This window comes from Rattus norvegicus, chromosome 5 (genome assembly GCF_036323735.1).
Source record: "Rattus norvegicus strain BN/NHsdMcwi chromosome 5, GRCr8, whole genome shotgun sequence".
Taxonomy (NCBI): domain Eukaryota; kingdom Metazoa; phylum Chordata; class Mammalia; order Rodentia; family Muridae; genus Rattus; species Rattus norvegicus.
The window spans coordinates 43,395,741-43,414,963 of NC_086023.1; the positions used below are offsets into that span (position 1 = coordinate 43,395,741).

The window sequence follows — 19,223 nt, forward strand, 5'->3', positions numbered from 1 at the left end:
AGTGCATGCATGTGAGCATAAATGCCAGTTAAGAATTCTGTGTGATTGCTTCTTGGCCTTTTGGCTAAGATCAAGTGTAGAATTCTGTGTGAACTGAAATTACCAGAAAAACAACTACATTGAAGATTCTATATGATGGATTGGCTGAGTGGAATTTTGTGATTGTGGTGAGACAGAATGTTGATAAATTGTTTTCTACTCCCTTCTTGTAGCCAATCTGAATCTCTCCTCTTCTCTCTCTCTCCTTCCCAGGCTGGTGGAAGTCCTACCCTATTCTCTCTTCTGCCCAGCCATTAGGTGATCTGCATTTATTGACAAGGCAAAGAATAAATGGTAAGAATTTTTTATATAAGCATGAGACAGGAGATTCTTAACATAGCCATTACAATGCCATGTCTGGATTAAGCAAGATCTGAGGGCAGAGAAACCAGCATTTGAATAACACAAGGATAACCTTCACAAAATGCTCAAAAACAGTAAGCCTACATAGGCGTGTCAAAAGAAACACGGTCAGTAGAAGCCCAGAGAATGAGGTTTCAGAGGAAACAAGGATGCTTTCAGAAACTGGGCTCATGGCCATTCCTGTTACGTTATGGCAAAGAAACTGCTTGTATGCTGCCCATATCCTGATAGCGTCAGTGAGGCTGAACTGAAAATTAAGGGTCAAATTTGGTTGATGCAGTAAATTTCAAGACAGGATAGCATTCAGGTTTTAGCATGCATACTGTTTACTGTTCTGACCCGGTTTGTTGTGATATAGAGCAAGAAAAGGAACAAAACTATATTTTCTAACCATGGTTTTGATGCAGAGCAGAATGAGTTTAATGTTGCAAACAAGGACTGGGGAGATAAGAGTGTGTATGGCTCTTGCAGAGTTCGGGTCCCCAGCACATCAAGTGGCTTAAAACTGCCCTTATCGCCTTCTCCAGGGCATCAGACATCTTCTTTTGGCTTTTGCAGGCACCTGCACTCACACACACAGAGTCCCACAAAGACACAAACACAAATAATTAAAAAGCAAAGTATTTTTAAAAATTGTGGGCAAGGAATCTGAGAATATATATTAATTATTGCATAGACTATTTTATAACATATATTATCATTAATATAACATAAAATCAATTAATATTAATACAATTATCTATATATTAATATATTCAATAAAGAGATTAACACCATTAAAGAGAAACAGTTACATTATAGAAATTCTACACTAGAGCAATAGAAAAGATGCCCAGAGGGCAAGGTCCCACCCATCAAAGGTGTCATCTTCTTGAAAAACAATTCATTTGAAAGGTGAGAGAGTGAACTAATGCTAATGAAAGCATTAGTCCTACTGAAAACCAATCACTTAGGGAATGGTTTTCCTGGGATTACCATGCTGTGATCCAAGGGGGTCAGGCTATATAGCTAAAGGTGGACTTGGCAGTAACCTTCATGTACTGCTTTTGACGGGAGGAAGGATGTGAAAGTTACATTGGCCTGCACCAAGGTTTCACACAGCCCAGAGGCCAAGCAGTATGTGGCAGGGGTAGAGCCGGTCCAAAGAAGCCTTTACAAAGAGGTGAATGCAGGGAGTTGTGTAGGTAAAGTCTAAGCTACAGCGAAGCATCCAGAAAGCCCTGTGAGTGAGTCTCAGGCAGAAGGTGGTGTTACTCGAGACCTTTAGAGCACGCCCCAGATGCCACACATGGAGCTGCAGGATTTTGCTTGCCCTCTTTGATTTTTGGTCTTGCTTTTGCCTACTCCTTGCTATGCTCTTATCTCTCCCATCTGTAACGGAGCTGCTTACTCTGTGACATCATATACTGAGAGTTTGTAAATGGTGTTTTGTTGTTGCAAGGCTACTTGACTTTGAGAAGAGACCCTGCATTTGAACTTATGAATAGTTTGGGGATTGTTAAAGATTTGGGGGACTTTTGAAGTTGGACTAAATGTATTTTTATGAAGTGGCCATGAGCCTATGAGGACAGGAGATAGACTGTTGTGACTTAAAAGTGGCTTGTTGTGGTGCCAAATTGATCATGGTCGACTTGGGATGGCTCTTGGCTGTCCATTTGAGAGGATTTACAATCACCAAAGAGACACGCCTCTGGGCCTACCTACCGTGATAGAGTTCCTTGCAATGGGAAAGCCCACCCTAAATGTGAATGACATTATTTTCTGGGTTTGGAGCATGATTTGAACAAGAGGAAGGCAAGAGGAGCAGCAGGGTTTATTTGTTTCTGCGTCCTGAATGCGGAGGCACTCTCTGGCTCACTTTTGCTACCGTGCTTTCCCTGCCTTGATGGTCTGTACAGCGTTGGGCTGTAAACCAAAAGAAACAGCCCTTTTCGATGATTTTATCAATGATCTTGCCACAATAATGTGGCAAGTAGATAATACAACGGCCAAAGTTATCTCAGGTTATCTTTAGTCTTAAGAGTATCCATTTGACTGACCCTGGCCTCCAACCTCATAGGTAGCAATGAATAGCCTAGTAAGAGCACCAGTGGAAGGGGAAGCCCTGGGTCCTGCCAAGACTGAACCCCCAGTGAACGTGATTGTTGGGGGGAGGGCGGCAGTGGGGGGAGGATGGGGAGGGGAACACCGATAGAAAAGGGGAGGGGGAGGGGTTAGGGGGATGTTGGCTGGGAAACAGGGAAAGGGAATAACAATCGAAATGTAAATAAGAAATACTCAAGTTAATAAAGATAAAAAAAAGAGTATCCATTTATCACTCACCTCAAGTGTCTAAGCAACTATCTGACTGTATTAGCAGATTATTAACCTTTCCAAACTGAAAGTCATCAGATAGCATTTGAGACCTGTAACAGAGCTATTTCTATTCTTCTGTAAGCTGCCTGCCTGATGTTCCACACATATATCACACGTGAATACATTAATTTATGATTCTTTTGTTCTGTGTTTAAGAAAAGTTCATATACCCGTTTCCACACTAGATCAAGTTATTTAGGACAACATGAATCTATATTCATTCCCAATCTACGGTCATTCATATTTGGCTAATCATATATTTCTTTTCAGCTGAGAGCTGTGTTTCTTGTCAGTGTGATTTATAAGATTCCTATTTCCTCAGTTTGAGTACTAGATCCACAAGAAGACTAATGCATTTTGGCTTGGAGTCTAGCCCTTGTAACTCTGTGTTGCTAGAAAACTGGTCAAACTTAGAACCTCAGAAATTATGTGAATTGGGCTCTTACAAATCCATTGGCTCCTGGGCTCTCTCTCAACATCAATACCCCGTGAGGATGTCACATCTCCATAAACGTCTGAGGCCCACAAGCAGCTGCAATTTGCTCCCTATAACACTTGAGCTTGAGACACCTATTTCCTGAGTTCTAAAACGCCTGGTAGGACGTTGAAGTATGTTCAAAGGAAAGAGTGTGTGATGATGAGACTAGGCAGAGAAAACACCTGAGGAGGAAGAGTAGCGAGTGATGGACACTTCTTGGGAAGACATGAATAAAAATGTCTGCTAACTTTAGCTAGGGAACCAATGAATGGATAAAGTAATAATTCCACCCAAGTCCAACTTGGGAAGCCAGTGAATTGATTGGGGGTTACTCATGGGAATACATTAGAGGAACAGGGGTGACTCTCGGGGAGCCACTTCCCTAAGAAGCCCACTCCAAGCCGGATGACAGCTCACCAAAGCTGCAATGCTGGAGCTTTTTGTCTGGCTTCTGGGCATCTCCTCAACTTCAAGCCTCCTTATTCAATGGGCTTTTTTTTAATTTTAAAATATTCTAGTTTAAACATATTGGATAACCTTTTTATTTACATTTCAAATGTTATCCCCTTTCCCGGTTTCCCATCCAGAAACCCCCTATCCCATCCCCCTCCCCCACCCACCCACCCACAATGGGCTTCTTTAATCATGTAGACCTCAGCTTTCCCAGACTTGTAAGCTCTGTTAACTTCCTGAGTCTCATAGGCATCCCTCCTGAAGCAGGAAGGAAGGTTTCCACCAGGAGGAAAATGTCTACACAACAGCGAGGGAAGCTTGCAGGATCTGCTGATGACTATTACTGCTGTGAGTGCCAGGCAAAAGCAGATAGCATTGTAAACCCTTGATGTAATTCTTACCGATGTTCCAACCTTCCTGGGTTCAATATCACTGTCGCTCAGAAAGAGCATGCTAGTCAGCAATTGAAACTGAGCTTAGCATAAACACCTCTTTGTCCTAGAACCACTTGGGCATACAGCATGAAGCAAAACAAAGGAAAATGTCTCTTTTCAAAACAAAAAACAAACAAACAAACAAACAAAAAAACAAGCGTTTTACTGTTTTGGCGATATTTGGAGCTCAGCAGCTATCAAAACCTTATTCCAATATTTGGCTGAGAGAAAAAGCATACTTCTGACTTCCCTTGTGTATCTGCTTTCAACCCTTAAACAGAAGCCAGAAGGAAAATCTTAAGTTCAGAGTTCCTGTTATTTTGTATGTTTTGGTAAGAAGAGTTGAAATTATGCATTTACGCTCCAGGATTTATTTTCATTATGATTACCAAAGTAGGATAGCCAAAGGGGATTCTGCTGGAGCCTGTCTGCCTTGTTTTGGTTTTTAAGGGTCTGAGTAACCCTAGGCCAGGCTAGATAAAGCACTAGGCTCACCTGAGCATGTCTCTTTCAATATCAAACCCAAGCTTTGTCTGTGTGTAGAAATTCACAGGTCTTTAATTTTGTACTCGATGCTGTCCTGGACTTATTTGAAACTCCAGTGTAAGGTTACTTTCATATTACCCGAAGTTTGGTGCAATTACATGAAAATGAGATTTTCACTTTTAAAATACTTTAGCAGGGAGTGATTAGAATTGCTACTATAATTCTTAAAGCACACAACAGATTTAATGTAGCTGAGGAACATTTCTCGGCACTCAGAGAAATTGGTTTTTATAAATTCACCCAATTATGAACTTGTTTTAAAGCTCTCAGATGGAAATCTTGGAGCAGCCTGCCACCTTCAGGATAACTAACAAATTAACTCACTGAACGAGGTTTTTAGCTTCTGTATGTCCCATCTCCCAATACAGCCGTCACCAGAAAATGTTTCATAAGCAACAGTGAGAACTTTACCCCTCTAGTGTTTTCCCCTATTATGAAGCCGTCTAGTTGATAATAGTGGTTTAAAAAATTAACACCCCTCCCCCTAATTTTTGTTTTGGTTAGACACGACCAATCTATTTCACCTAATCAACCAGGCTAATATTTCTAATAGATTTCACAACCACAGTCTGGGAGAAATATTAATTCGGAAACTTATTTTCTTTCTGGTGGGCTTTAAAAATGTACGGGTCAATCACATCGAACCGTTTCAGAAGTAAAAAGGAAGAGTCAAAGGGGGACGGAAGAGGAGGGGAAAGGAAGACAGAACGTGTAACGTTGATTTCCCCCCCCCAAATACACCGTTAAAACCCAAGTTTCACCAGGGTCTCCCAAGATTACTGAAACTCTGAGAGGCAGCCGAGTTGAGAAATGGGACTGAGAAGAGCAGGGTGATCCGGTGCTTACAGAGGAGTACGTCAAGTTTGTAATACGAATATGAGGAGGAAGAAACTTCATAGCATTGGGGACAAAGTGACGGGAAAATGGTGTGCAAAAATAGTGGAAGAGTTAAAACAAACAAACAAAACCTAAACAAAATTGGCTCAGAAATGCACCAGGCAGGGGACAGGAAAATAAGGGCTGTCAAAACGGGAAGAACGGCTGAGAACAAATATTCTCTATTTTCGTTTCTCAAAAGCATAGGCAGGTAAATTTACCATGACTTTGCACTCTACCCTCTGAAGAGGTTGGAAGATCTCCGCCTTACACTTTAGCTACTCGGGATTTTGCAACAGCTCTTAACTCCCTAGTCCCCGGCGGGCGTCCCTAGCAATGCCCGCAGTAGTCCGCGCATGCGCCCCTGTGGAAGAGGGCGGAGCGGAGTCCAGCATGCGTCCTCCTGGCCGCTAGAGGGCGACGAGCGCACCGTCGGCGTTTTACCGGTGCCTGACCCCTACTCTACGCATGCTCCCTGCACACAGAGGTCAGTCGCGCCGGTGTTTCCCCACGTGCGTAGTGAACTAAGGGCATCATGAGGTAGAGATGGGGGCTCGCATGACCCGCGCCTTCAGGAACTTCAACGTGGAGAAGCGAGCGGAGCAGGAGATCAGCAAGAGGAAGCCCTCCATGGCACCCAAGCACCCTTCCACCCGCAGTCTCCTGCAGGAGCACCTGAGTCGTGAGTGCGGCCCCTTCCAGGCCTCCGGTGACATTGAGGTCGTCCCCGCGCGGGCTCCGGTGGTGGCAGCGGCAAGGAATCCCAGAGCCCAAGGCAGCCCGTGCTCTCTTCCGGGGTCTGCACAGGATGCGCGCAGAGTCTCGCCCTAATGTTTGTCCCTAGATGTCCAGATGATTGTTTTTTTTTAATTGTCATACATGTTTACGATTTTAGGGATATTTTTTTCTTTAAAAAAAAATTACGGCCTTTTTTCTTTCCCTAGAGTATCCAGAAATCGAGGAAGAAGTTTCTAGAAAAGATAACAAGCTGCTGTCCTTACTAAGAGATGTATATGTCAATTCCAAAGATCCGGTGCCTTCCTTGCCGGTAATGTATACGTTAATTAACTCACCAATTTATTTTGGAGGTGTGAGGAGGCGATCAAGAAAAAGAGGGAAACGGGTGAAAGTGCTAAGTGTGTGGAGCGGTGGTCAGTGCAAAGAAGCACAGCGATCTAGACACGGGGTTTGGCTTGTTGGATACTTAGGGTATACTGAAAGACCTGTGAAGGGATTGATTGAATGGACCTGTGTGAATTATTTATTGCTAAGTTATAGGGTTTGGTTACACACTTTTTAGTGGTTAGCTGAGCGACAAATAAGACTTTGAGAGCTACTTTCATATTCTGTAAATTAAGATGCTTTTAATGACAGCCTCAATGTTTGGGAGTTTGTGGGAACATGTTCATATTTTTGAGGCTGTGTCCCAACAGGATGTGTAATATTATATGTAAGTTAATATAGTATGCTGGAATGGTGGGCCTGTCTCATGTGTCAGGTGTGTTTATGTGCAGTGATCAGAACAGACCGTGTACTCTCTGAGGCCCATGATATGCTGCAGTCTACAGACATTAAGTGGGTGAGCAGTTATACAACAATAGTGTAATTACAGACCCAGGAAGATGAGGGACTGCTTCTGAGGAAATTACATTTAACCCTGGGCCTGGAGTGTGAATTGAAGTTGCAGTCCGTAAGGTGAAGAGTTAGATTAAATGAAGAGCCATAGCTCCCAAAGGTTTTTTGCATCATAAATCTTTTTGCATTGTCTAATACTAAGCAAAAGATTACTATTATAGCTACTTATATAATATTTATAATTTAATAGCAACTGTAGGATTCAGTTACCTCCAGATTCTCACACAAAAGATACATTGATTGGTGGCCATAATCTATTATCTTTAAGCTGAGCAATACTTGGAACTAGGGTTTCTCATTTATGCTAAGCCTGGGTTTGTTTGTTTTGTGTGTGTGTGCGATTTTTGTGAAAAGATATTTATTTCATATTATGCTTAGTATTTAGTCTGTAGAAGTGATCAGTTTAACCTCTTTGAATAGGTGTCAATCACCCATGTAATTTATTAATGTTCTTACTTGGGTTTATAAACTTATTGGTGCTGTCTGGTTTGTTTCTTACCACTAGACCCATACTACTCAGTAAACTGTATGACACATCCTGGTCACTGTTGTAACCTTAAAAAGCTTCTTGTCTCTTCTCAAATTACTTTCCTCTAAATGAATTTAGAACTCAAATTGCCAGTGTCTTTAGTAAGCCTTGTTTACATTCGATTATAATTAGATTGTGTTCACAGTTTAACTAGAAAAAGGTAAAGATCTTCTAATTGTTTTGTCTTTGAGGAAGAAAGTTGTTATTAAGTAAAACTTTCTTCCCCTCATGTTAATGTATGGGAAAACGGGTGATTTTTATTTTGTAGCTACCCACATAACACGTTATTATTTCTGCCAGGAAGTAGTTTTTCAGTTTCTTGTCTTCTTAATATTTTATCTTTATATGCAATTTGTAAATTTTTTCTGCCTTTCTACTAAATGAAAAGAGGATGTTAAATTTTATTAATTTTTTGGGAGGTGTCAAGTAATTAATATGAAATGCTGAATGGGAAGGTTAGATCTGTTTGTGTGGAGGGGAAGATTGTTGTACCTGGGTTTGGAAGCCGAGAGACTCTTTGAGATTTAGGAAGTAGGAGAGTAAGAGAGTGAGTGTCTAAGACTCAAGTGGGAGCAGGAATGAGCGAGTATGGAAGTCTGCTTAGAGGGTATGTGACAAGGAGAGAGTGAGGGGGACTTGGGGTGATGGCAGCCTCATGAAGTATATGCCAAGGAATTTTAGTTTTATCAGGAGGGCTTTGGGGAGTCATTGGAGAAAAGGGAGAGAGAATTATGGAGATGTTGGCCTAAAAGTGGTGTAGGCAGGTGTAGTTGGAAATGAGAAGAAAAAGGGAATCTGGGCACAGCTTAAGTAGCACAAAGGCAGAGGGTAAGCTTAGATGGGAACTCACAAAGATCTACCTACCTATGTATGCCTGTGATGCACAGGCCAAGCCTCAAAATATGTAAGGAGTGAGTGTGTGTGCGCCCTTGCGTGCGTGCGCATACATGAGCACGTGCATGCTGTCTTTTGCTGTGATAAAAGTGACCAGAATCAGCTTGGAGAAAGAAAGGTTTATCTCATCGTACATGTCTAGGTTAGAGTTCACCAGTGAAGGAAGGCTGGAAAACAGCGGTCCAGTAAACTGCTACCATGCTGTCAGAGCTTGAAAGAGGTGATTTTAATCCAATCAATTCTCGTTCTTTTCACATACAAGTTGAGGTTTCCTTAACTGAGCTGCTTAGGACCTGAAGTCTTTACAGACCTCATTTTGGAATATTTGTGTGTATATGATGAAGCCTCTTTGTGGTAGGATCCAAGTTTAATTATGAAATTTGAAGCTTGAAGCTATGAGTAAACAGCTTGAAGGCAAGTTGATCACAGGAAGTGAGGTGTGGGTTATGTGACTGCTGACCATCAGAGGAAGTTAGGTGTGGGTTATGTGACTGCTGACCATCAGAGGAAGTTAGGTGTGGGTTATGTGACTGCTGACCATCACAGGAGGTTAGATGTGGCATTTTCTACTTGGGGCATCATGGTGGAGTTCAAAAGGAGTTTAAAGCACTTTGGGTCTCACATTTTTGGATCGGTAATGGTCAGTGGCTTGATTTCATGGTGTGCATTCAGTTACAATTTTATAGAGGCTTTCTTAGTTATAGCGAGCTATATTTAGGGAAAAAAGAACTCCAATGAAAAAGCAAAGTTTGAGGAAGTATGTATGTATTTATTTGGAAAGAAATGGTATAGACTTAAGAGTCATGGAAGATGTATTTTATCCTAAAGCCCTCTTTTTTTGGTACTAGGTAAAAGCCATTGAACCACAGCAACAACCAAAGGAGTTCAGATTGCCGATAGGAGATCAATTTGACAAGAATATCAAGGACATTCCCAAAGGCAAGATCACTGTTGTAGAAGCACTGACCCTTCTCAATAACCATAAACTCTCTCCAGAGACATGGACTGCTGAGAAAATCGCCCAGGAATACCATTTAGAACTGGAGGATGTAAATTCCCTTCTCAAATATTTCGTTACTTTTGAAGTCAAAATCGTTCCTCCTGAAGACAGGAAAGCAATACAATCAAAGTGAAGAAAATCACAAAACGATTTCCTATGTGCGCTCCCAAGCTCTGAGTCCTTGTTTTTCGTGTATATAAATTATACAAGTTACTGTGATTGTGATTATAACTTGGATAGCCCTTTGATCTCTTCAGGATTGTTCATATAATTTTTTTTTTAATTTATGTGTAGTTCCTGGCTGTATGTCAGTGTTGATCATGTGACTGATTCAATATTAAGTTTCACTTTCCAATTTAGGATGGTTTGTTCTTTGGAGGAGACACTGAAAGAAGAGCCCTCCCTCCTGACTCCTATAAGACTGGCATTGTGCTAGGGACAGATAATCAGCAATGAGACATAGTGACTATATTTCCCAAGTGAAGAAAGAGAGAAAACTGAGTGCAAAGGAAGAAAAATATATATTAGTACTCAACAAAATAAAAATCCGTGAGGGTTTTTAATGTTTTAAATATGAAATCACTTTTTAGAATTATTATTAGTATCTGTGACCTACTAGCTGTCTCTTGACAAATAGAAATAGGTAACTTGAAAAGTTTTCTGAGAGGCAATACTTAAGACTATTTGAACAAAATAACTTCCTTTAATTTAGAAATGAGAGAAATATTAATAGCTAAAAATAAGAGGATCCGATTTGATAACCAAATATTTATACCTGTTTTCATTCTAGGAGAAAAAGTAGCCAGTAGAAGTATAAAATCCCTGAAGGGACCTAGAAAGTTACTGATTCATTCACTTAAACTCGAGTCTGACACATTCCAGTATTAGAATCTCAAATGAGGTAATATGAGTTTGGTTCATTCTGGCATGCTGTACCTGTGGGTTCTTGGCCACATTGTTTGACCTCTCTGAAAGTGAATTTCTGTAAAAGTAGAACTCTGCTTATGTAAATTCCAGGACAACAGTGAAGTTAAATGGCAAAAGGCCAGGCGAGCACAGAGTCTTATAGTTAAAATGGGTGTCTACAGAACTTATGATGGAGTTGTCTATAGTTTATGATGCAAGGAGACCAGAATTTAGGTTCTCAGAATCCTACTCGTATTTTTATTTATTCTGCCAAATGAAACCCATTTCAAGAGGACAGAATGGAGTTGGGGGAACTGGGCTTGTCCAAATTCTTTCAAGGGAACAAACAGACATATTTGCCTCGAGATTCCCCTGGAAATGATGTGGAAGATGAGAGGAATTCAGCATGGTGATGGAGGGAGGCAGAGTAACAGCGAAGAGGGGAGATGAATGGAAAGTTTGTAAGGTTTTTCAGATCTAGGTCCAGTGAACAAACTATACCTACTTATTTGTGGTTCGGTACAGAAGTTTAAGAGAACATGCTAAGTCTAATCATTGCAAATTATATTGGACAATATAGTCAAAACCATCTTCCTTCAATTCAAAATAAGTATGTGAATCAGTAGTACTGACTCGTGTTTCCTAGGTGGTTAGCAGATATAAATACGGTTTCTTATACGGTATCACAATAAAATCCTTCCATTTTACTCATTAGCCCACTTTTCTGTTCCTTTTTTGGTTTTTTGTTTGTTTGTTTGTTTCATATAGAACACTAATTGTAATGTCACAGAAAATGTGCAGAATTCATATTTGGAAAAACAAAGAGTTTAGATTTCAGTTCCATAACTAGCTGTGTCTGAATTGTCTGTGATTATGCAACCAGTAATTGTCTGAAGTGCAATTTATGTACCAGGCACTAACCTAGGTGCTTTACATGGATTAATTTTAACATCTACCACAGGCTTGAAGTTAAGGATGTTTTCCTGGGAAAGTTACAGCCTGGGGAACTTCAGTAACTACAAAGTGGATGTTGAAGAGTAAACAATATTTTGTACTGACTACTACACTGGATTGCCCATATGGAAGTTGTAAGAATTATGTGACTAGATATGTAGGTTGCCTGGGTATAAAGGGCCAAGACTGCTCAAATGTGTGCTTGTATGAGTCCTTTTAGAGCTTCTAACCCTCTCTGAAACTGTGTAGCAGGATTGAGATCCCTGAATGAATAGACTCTAGATCAAAGATGCTCTAAAAATGACCAGTGACTGTAATGTCTGCAGGTACTGGTGGCTGATGACTGGTGTTTGAGTCTGATTTTATTTGGAAAAGTCAGGAATGGGGAACTGAATTTGAAGGAATAGAACTGGATAAGGAGGAGAGAAGAAAACTCCTAGGTTTGGCATTAGTAAAAATGAGAGCCGAGAAAAGCTGTTCATGAAGGAGCCTGCAACAGAAGAGTGGGTGGTTTGGGTAAAATCCTACCCAAAGAGATAGGGTATCCAGACTTGGGCACAGCTACTGGCAATACCAACCACCTAGTGTCAAGAGACACGTAGATAAACCCAGGTAAGCTCACGTAACCACAAAGACTACGTCTGAACGCCATTTGATGTAATATCTTAGCTTTACCTTTTATTTTTTGAGCTGGAATGGGGTGAGGTTTGAGGTAATATCTTACTGTGTGGGCCAAGCTGACCTCAAAGTCTTTAGTCCATCTGTAGCAGCCCCCCCCCACCCCTCCCAGTACTGTCTTACAGGTTAGTGCCTCATCACTCAGAAAGGGCTGCATGTTTGCTCAGGAACGGACATCCTCCTTTCGGTATTTACTCAGGGCCCTTAAACATTCATCATCTTTGATCTGAATCTGTATACATAAATAGCTATTTAATACAGAACCCTTTGGTCATTAATTCCACGGATTCCATCTCCCCCAATGGCTAGCTACTGGGTAGTGCTAACAATAGAACTAGTCATGGATTCAACCTAACCATAGCCATCTTCATTCACAGTTGCCATAACTGCCCAGAATAACACTGGTTTTCGTTGCAGTGACTGACTGGAATGGGTCTGTCTGATACAAGCTTAAGATCAACCAGGTGCGTTCTGGCTTGGATGAACTTATTTTTGCTCAGACTTCTTTTATATTGTAGTTCCTACTCATGTCATGGCTCTCCACAAACTTCTGATGTCATCCAGGACTACTTTTGTTAATAAGTCCCCAATAAACTGCACTGCCATCCTAGATCTGCCTACTTCTTAAAAAGTGTGTGTGTGTGTGTGTGTGTGTGTGTGTGTGTGTGTGTGTGTGTGTGTGTGTGTGTGATATCTGTGTGACACAAGCTAGAGCCTGGATGTGGAGGTAAGAGGACAAAAGTTGTGTGTGTGTGTGTGTGTGTGTGTGTGTGTGTGTGTGTGTGTGTGTGATATCTGGACACAAGCTAGAGCCTGGATGTGGAGGTAAGAGGACAAAAGGTGTGTGTGTGTGTGTGTGTGTGTGTGTGTGTGTGTGTGATATCTGTGTGGACACAAGCTAGAGCCTGGATGTGGAGGAGGTAAGAGGACAAAAGGGGTGTGTGTGTGTGTGTGTGTGATATCTGTGTGGACACAAGCTAGAGCCTGGATGTGGAGGTAAGAGGACAAAAGGTGAGTTGATTCCTTCCGTGTAGGTCCCAGGGATCCGACATGTTGTCAGGCATGGTGCCAGTGCAGAGCCCGCAGAGCCATCTCACTCGTCCAAAACAGTCGGCAGACTGAGGAAATGAGTACAGAAACCCTGAAGTGGTCATCTGAATCCATAAGGGAAGGGGAGACTCCTGCATTGCATGCTCCAGGGTCTACATGTCAATGAGTCTAGTCACATCCTAACATTGCTGAGGTGTTCGAGGCAGGGTCTTATCACACCGAGGGAAGGAAGGCTGGCATCTTGCTATTGGCAGTGAGATGACTGTTGCTGTGGGCAGTTTAGGTGGCCCATTTAGCTGTCATCAAGAATATAAAGATGTTAGCAAAACTTACAGCTTGGAAAATGCTATGTGCCTAATGTATCAACCCTCTGTCCTGTTTCTTCTCAGGCTCTTTCCTGCCAGAAATAGTGGAAGATCAGAATGCCAAGCTAAAACTCATGTTTACTTGGTTCCATTGGGAGGTTTAGAATAGCAAGAGGAAACAAGTTTGATCAGGTTTGAGCAGTCATGATCAGAATGGAATATAAAACATTAGGATCCTTAAGAGAAGTAAGGAAGAACCCCTTATACCTGTGACACTGTTTGACTGTCTGTTGATTCGGTACAAGAAAACAGCCCTGAATAATCAGCTGAAGAGCCTTCTGTGCTAGAAACCAGGACTGTTAGTATATTAATACAGAATTTCTAAATGTTACAAACACTGCTTTGTGAGTTGCACTGCCTGGATGCTAAGACTGGGAAAGGGAGGGGATAGCGTATCTTACAGCAGAACATAAAGCTGAAAACTGAGTGGTGCTACTGTTCATCTAATCTCTGATTTGGGTGCCCATATACTGCTTGCTCTTTCCTAGGAAGTCATTTTACAGACTGGATCCTCTTAGATATGAGAGAGGCTTGCCTAAATGAGATAAATTCGCCAGGACGGTCACCCCCTTCCCGATGGAAAAGTGCTGACAAAACCCAAGGTATTCTGTGGGAAATGGGCACACAACAGGCCATTTATGCTTCTGTGGTTTCAGGGCCTAATAAATCAGATTTTCTTTATTTGTGTCCAGGAAAGGGAAAAAAAAAATTACCAAATGCGTCTCAAGAATGGTGCAGCTTCTTTTTCTTCCTTCTCAGCTCAACTGGTGGGCAAGGTTTCTTATAATGTAGTCAAGGGCGTTGCTAACCCAAGAGAGTCTAAGTCTGACTGGGACAAGGGTACACTTTCCCATAAAAGAGAAGAGACAAGAACATACTGAAAAGATGAGGGCTGGTCCAAGAAAGCAGAGGCAGAATGGTTGGTTTGCTTGCAAACAAGTGCCATCATGGCAGTTCTGTGGAAGGTCAAGCCCTCGACAACCTTTTCTTTCCGCTTTTTCTGGGAGGTGAGGCATTTCCTCCCTCCAGCATAATCAACTGCTGGAATAGATATCCCATTCCACTCCTGTGAGTAAAGGCAGCAGGAAGAAGCCTATGTCAGACTCTGTGCACTGCTGGTCCTTCAAGAATAGGTGTAATAGATACATGTGCTAATATACACTGATGTGCTACCGCTCAGAATGATCTCTGGGCCCTGTGCAGTAATTAATGGAATCTAGGAAGCAGAGTCCCTCCCAGCTATGTATTTGTTCAATCTCCCAGTCTCTAAAATCATGCCAAAAGCAAATACTCTTTATTAGGAAAGATGTTACAGACCTCTATGGGGTGGGGTGGGGTGGGAGGGGCAGTTTTAACCCAAAGTTCAGGCAGCAAAGGCAGCATTAATCAAGAAAAGTAGGACTCTGTTAGCCTCCACATATCTAAACAGGTAGTAAATACCAGACAATACAAGTTTCCAGGTGATATGCTGCAATTACAGAGCCCAGAGAAGAATTATAAGGAATTCTGGATTCTGCCTGCCCTGCCTATTAATGGCCCAGTCTGGGTGGTGAAAAGGCAGGATGGGAGTTTAACAATGACATTGACTAGAGGGAACTGTGCTGGTGTCTCCTAGGCATGATACGGTACCTAACATGACTAAAGTAGTAGAAAACTTCTTTTTAGTTTTGTAAATGCTCTCTGAACTTAACTGATGCTCCTCTCAGCATTGCCTTGCAAACACATACAGAACCAGTTTGTCTTCTCTTGGGTGGGGGGTGAGAAAACAGTGGCCACCCTAGCTATTGCCTCAGGATATTGACACCACCCAACTGTCAGTCATATTTTGGTGGCTTGGGACCACTCTGTTCTCATTACATAACATTAATACAGACGATGCCATAGTAATGGGAGGATTATGGAGAGATATGGTAGAATGACTATATTGTCACATATGCATGAGGGGACAGACTGCCAACCCCTGGAGTCATGGCCCTGAACCATCTGTGAAGTTCTTATAGATGCTCTGGTTGGATAAGACCTGTTTGCTTCCAGACACAGAGAGATGGGAAGGGCCAATTTCCCCATTCCCCATACCATTAAACATGCACAGGCTTTCTCCTTACTGGTGTGCTTTCATTTCTAGTGTAATTTTCTACCTATGTAACCCTATCTGTGATTAAGAAGGGAGCCACATAAGATTGGAATATTTCCCAGCATAAAGCATCTGTAAAGACACACTTTGAGGTGCAAATGCAGTTAAAAGTCACTAGATGGCATGAGTTGGACTCTGGCCTTAATAGCACAGACAAACGTTCTGAAGTGTTGATCACTTTCTGGAAGGGAGCTGAAACTAGATACAATCTTTTTACAACAGCAGTGTATGGGGGTCTACAGCAGTCATAATGCAGACTGGCCTATCGGGCCTCAACCTTTTTTCATGTAAACACCTGCTATAAGTGAGTTATATGAATGTTTGCAGCCATGTATGTCTTACGGTAGCTTATTAACTTGCAAGCTGTGCTCCCTTTGAAACTACCTGACTACCTAGGTGGCCACACCAGGGCTATGATATAGTAAGTGCAAGGAGAGGGTAGCTGCCAGGCCTGAAACTGTTTGGTATTAACATGAACCAGTAGAGGGAACTTGAGTATCTATCTGCAGCCATCGTGCAATCTGCCATTTGTCCTGTTGAGAAAGTCAGAAGAGCTAACATGCAGAATTAATAGGTAGTATGGCTGCTGATAACTTATAGACCAGGGATGTCTGTTTGTACTGACAGCTGTGGAGGAACCTGAGACCTTACATTTGTGGATGGGACTGTGGCATATGAGACAACCGTAATATAGTAGAAGACCTTTCTAGAGAAAAAGTGTTAACCTGCTGGTGGTAGTCAGTCTTGAAACATAAATGAGATACGTTTACTCATATCATGTATGAGTCACTTCAGCTCATTTCACAATATGTCCTCTCCAGGATCAAAGCCAAACACATATGGTGTATTGTGCTTTATTTGCCCTATGTAACCAAGCAGATGAGTCGGTGAAGTGAAAGAGAAACAAAAACATCTTGCAATGGTAAAGCAACACACACTGGTCCTGTTAGGTAAACTTACTCCGGCTGGCTGTGTGGATGCTCTTGGAGAAGCATTAGTCATATGGCTGGCACAGACTTCCAAATCAGACATGCAACCTTGCGGTATTCCGTGGGCAGTGCCAACATCCCAAATGGGCTCAGAGCATTGTGGAAGAGGAGAATTCATAAGCCAGTTAGGAAGATGCTATGCATGGATTCAGCTTTATCTGGTTCCAGCCATCTCCTGTCTTGATGGCTATGATTGCCCTATGATCCTCCTGGAGGGTTTCAGATGGTTTTCCCTGTCAACAACACACTATAGTCAAAACCAATTGAGTGTTACGGAGATTTATGGCCTTGACCCTTGTACCAAGAAACTACCTAATGGTTGAAGGTTAGCTTAAGCTAAGTGCCTTCTGGTTTTGGTGATTAGGAAGACCCTGTCTTTTTCTGACCTGGATGGTGAGTCTCCATTATGAAGGAAGTCACACTTCCGTACAGCAGCTGGAGACAACTTTTTTTAATGTTCAGCAATTCTGTAGCAGCATGTCAAGTTCCAACAAAACTGCACTCTTTGCAATCCTGAATACCACCTCCTCCTCCTCCTCCTCCTCCTCCTCCTCCTCCTCCTCCTCCTCCTCCTCCTCTTCCTCCTCCTCTCCCTCCTCCTCTTCCTCCTCCTCCTCCTCCTCTTCCTCCTCCTCCTCTTCCTCCTCTTCTTCCTCCTCCTCTTCCTCCTCCTCCTCCTTCTACCAGTTCTCATATACTAGGACCAAATTATTGTGGAACAAACTATGTCATGGGGACATATATGAATATAGCAGAAGTATAGTAGAAGAACTCAGTTTCTAGAACAGAATCCTAAAGTTCTGTCATTTTTCAGTGTACCGATATTGTGAAATACGTATTAAGTATTAACAAAATTCTTCCTCTGCTTTCTGTGAGGATAAAGCCACAGAGAAGGCATGGCTGATATCCTAGTTTGCTTCTCTGTTGCTGTGATAAAACACTGACCCAAATCAGCTAGAGGAGGGAAGAGTTTATTACACATACCAGATTGTAGTCTTTTGTTAGGGAAAGCCAGGCCAAGAGCTCAAGTGGCAACCTAGATGCAGGAACTGAGCAGAGAGCATGGAGGATGCTGTCTATTTGGCCACTTTCAGGCTCCCGTTCAGCTCCCTTTCTTATTCATCCCAGGATACGAGCCTAGGGATTGTACCTCCCAGAGTGGATTTGGCTCTCTTTCCTCAGTCATCAGTCAAGACAATGCCTTACAGATAAGGCCACAGGACGGGCTGGTGAAGGCGACTCTTCAGTTGATGTTTCCTCTTATTATGTGTATCAAATGGACAATCAAGATTAGCCCTACAACTAATCTAGTGACAAGAATTTAATCAAAATGAAATCTATATAAGCCATGGTATGGATCTTGAGACATAATTCCTGAGTGGAAAAGAAACAGAGTCGTTGGATAGGAATGTTTCTTGGTTGCGTGAGAAAGTATAACATTCAGAAAAGATACAGAATTTTGAAGAAACAAAGTCACCCAACTGAAAGGAACTCTGCTTGCTGATCCAAAGCCAGCAAGCTGATGAAAGGATTTGCATGGGAAGTTGGCTGTGGCCATGTACAGGTTGACAGGAGAGTTACTATTTCTTGTATGGGTGAGAGTGGAGTGTGTAAGCATGTACTCAGACCTACAGTGTCATTTCCTCAGTGTCCTGTCCCTGACTTTTTGAGACTAGATCTTTCTATTGTCTGCAGCTTGCCAGAAAGTGTCAGGGAGCTGTGTGTCTCCATCTCCCTTGCACGCGCCCTCACGCCAGTCTTTTTATGTGCGTTCTGAGCTCAAACTCAGGTCTTCGTACTCACATGGAAAAACATTTTACTGACTGAATTCTTTCCCAGGCTCAACCGTTTGCAAAGTAAGCCTCAGGCCTCTTTCTATTTCCAGAAGGATGACTATTGATTAAATTTAGTAATCCATGCTTGGTGGCAGAAATTCTGTTTAGAGGTAATGATGTTTAAGTATATTTGCTCTGTAGCGATATGCTTTGTACCACATTGTATGGGAAATGCAGCCAATTTTTCCTTAAATATCTCGTTGCCTCACAAGGTAAATATAACACAATGGTTCAACAATTTAACTGAACCGTAAAATAAAGATCTCTAATTTTACTTTAGAACTGTCTATAATTGCCTTTTGTTTTTCAGTGATGCTTATTGCACAGTAGTCTGTTTTATATAATTTTAATTTGCTTTAAATTCAACTTGTTTTCAATATAGGACATTATGATGTGGCGGTTCCTTATTATGGACTTGTAAATATTTAAAGACTTGTTCTTTCATAGCTACTCATGTAAGGTACAATGGGCACTACCATTTGGGGTTCGGATTATTATTATTATTATTATTATTATCATCATCATCATCATCATCATCATCATCATCATCATCATCATCATTATCGGTGTGGGGGGTGCTTGCAGAGTCACCATGCATTCAAACTCTGACTGTTCACTGCTCCTTAGAGCCCATTCATTGTTCCTTTCTTGCTGTTCTGTTTTCGGTTCCTCACTGGGGTTGGAACTCAGATCTGCACTTGCTAGGCTAG

The 19,223-nt window shown here is 41.9% G+C and overlaps 1 protein-coding gene and 1 long non-coding RNA gene across 2 annotated transcripts; one reads left to right on the forward strand and one right to left on the reverse strand.

Annotated features, from left to right (window-relative positions):
* Positions 1 to 798: 798 nt before the first annotated feature.
* On the reverse strand, positions 799 to 6,002 carry LOC134478951 (uncharacterized). The gene is made up of 2 exons (XR_010051729.1): positions 5,766 to 6,002; positions 799 to 964 (listed from the first exon to the last, which is right to left on the reverse strand). It is a non-coding gene; the product is annotated as an uncharacterized LOC134478951 (long non-coding RNA).
* A 52-nt stretch (positions 6,003 to 6,054) lies between these two features.
* Positions 6,055 to 11,227, forward strand: Ndufaf4 (NADH:ubiquinone oxidoreductase complex assembly factor 4). Its single transcript, NM_198783.2, has 3 exons — positions 6,055 to 6,226; positions 6,489 to 6,592; positions 9,451 to 11,227. The coding sequence occupies exons 1-3, from the start codon at positions 6,091 to 6,093 to the stop codon at positions 9,733 to 9,735; spliced, it is 525 nt and encodes a 174-aa protein (NP_942078.1). The 5' UTR covers positions 6,055 to 6,090; the 3' UTR covers positions 9,736 to 11,227.
* The last annotated feature ends 7,996 nt before the right edge of the window (positions 11,228 to 19,223 follow it).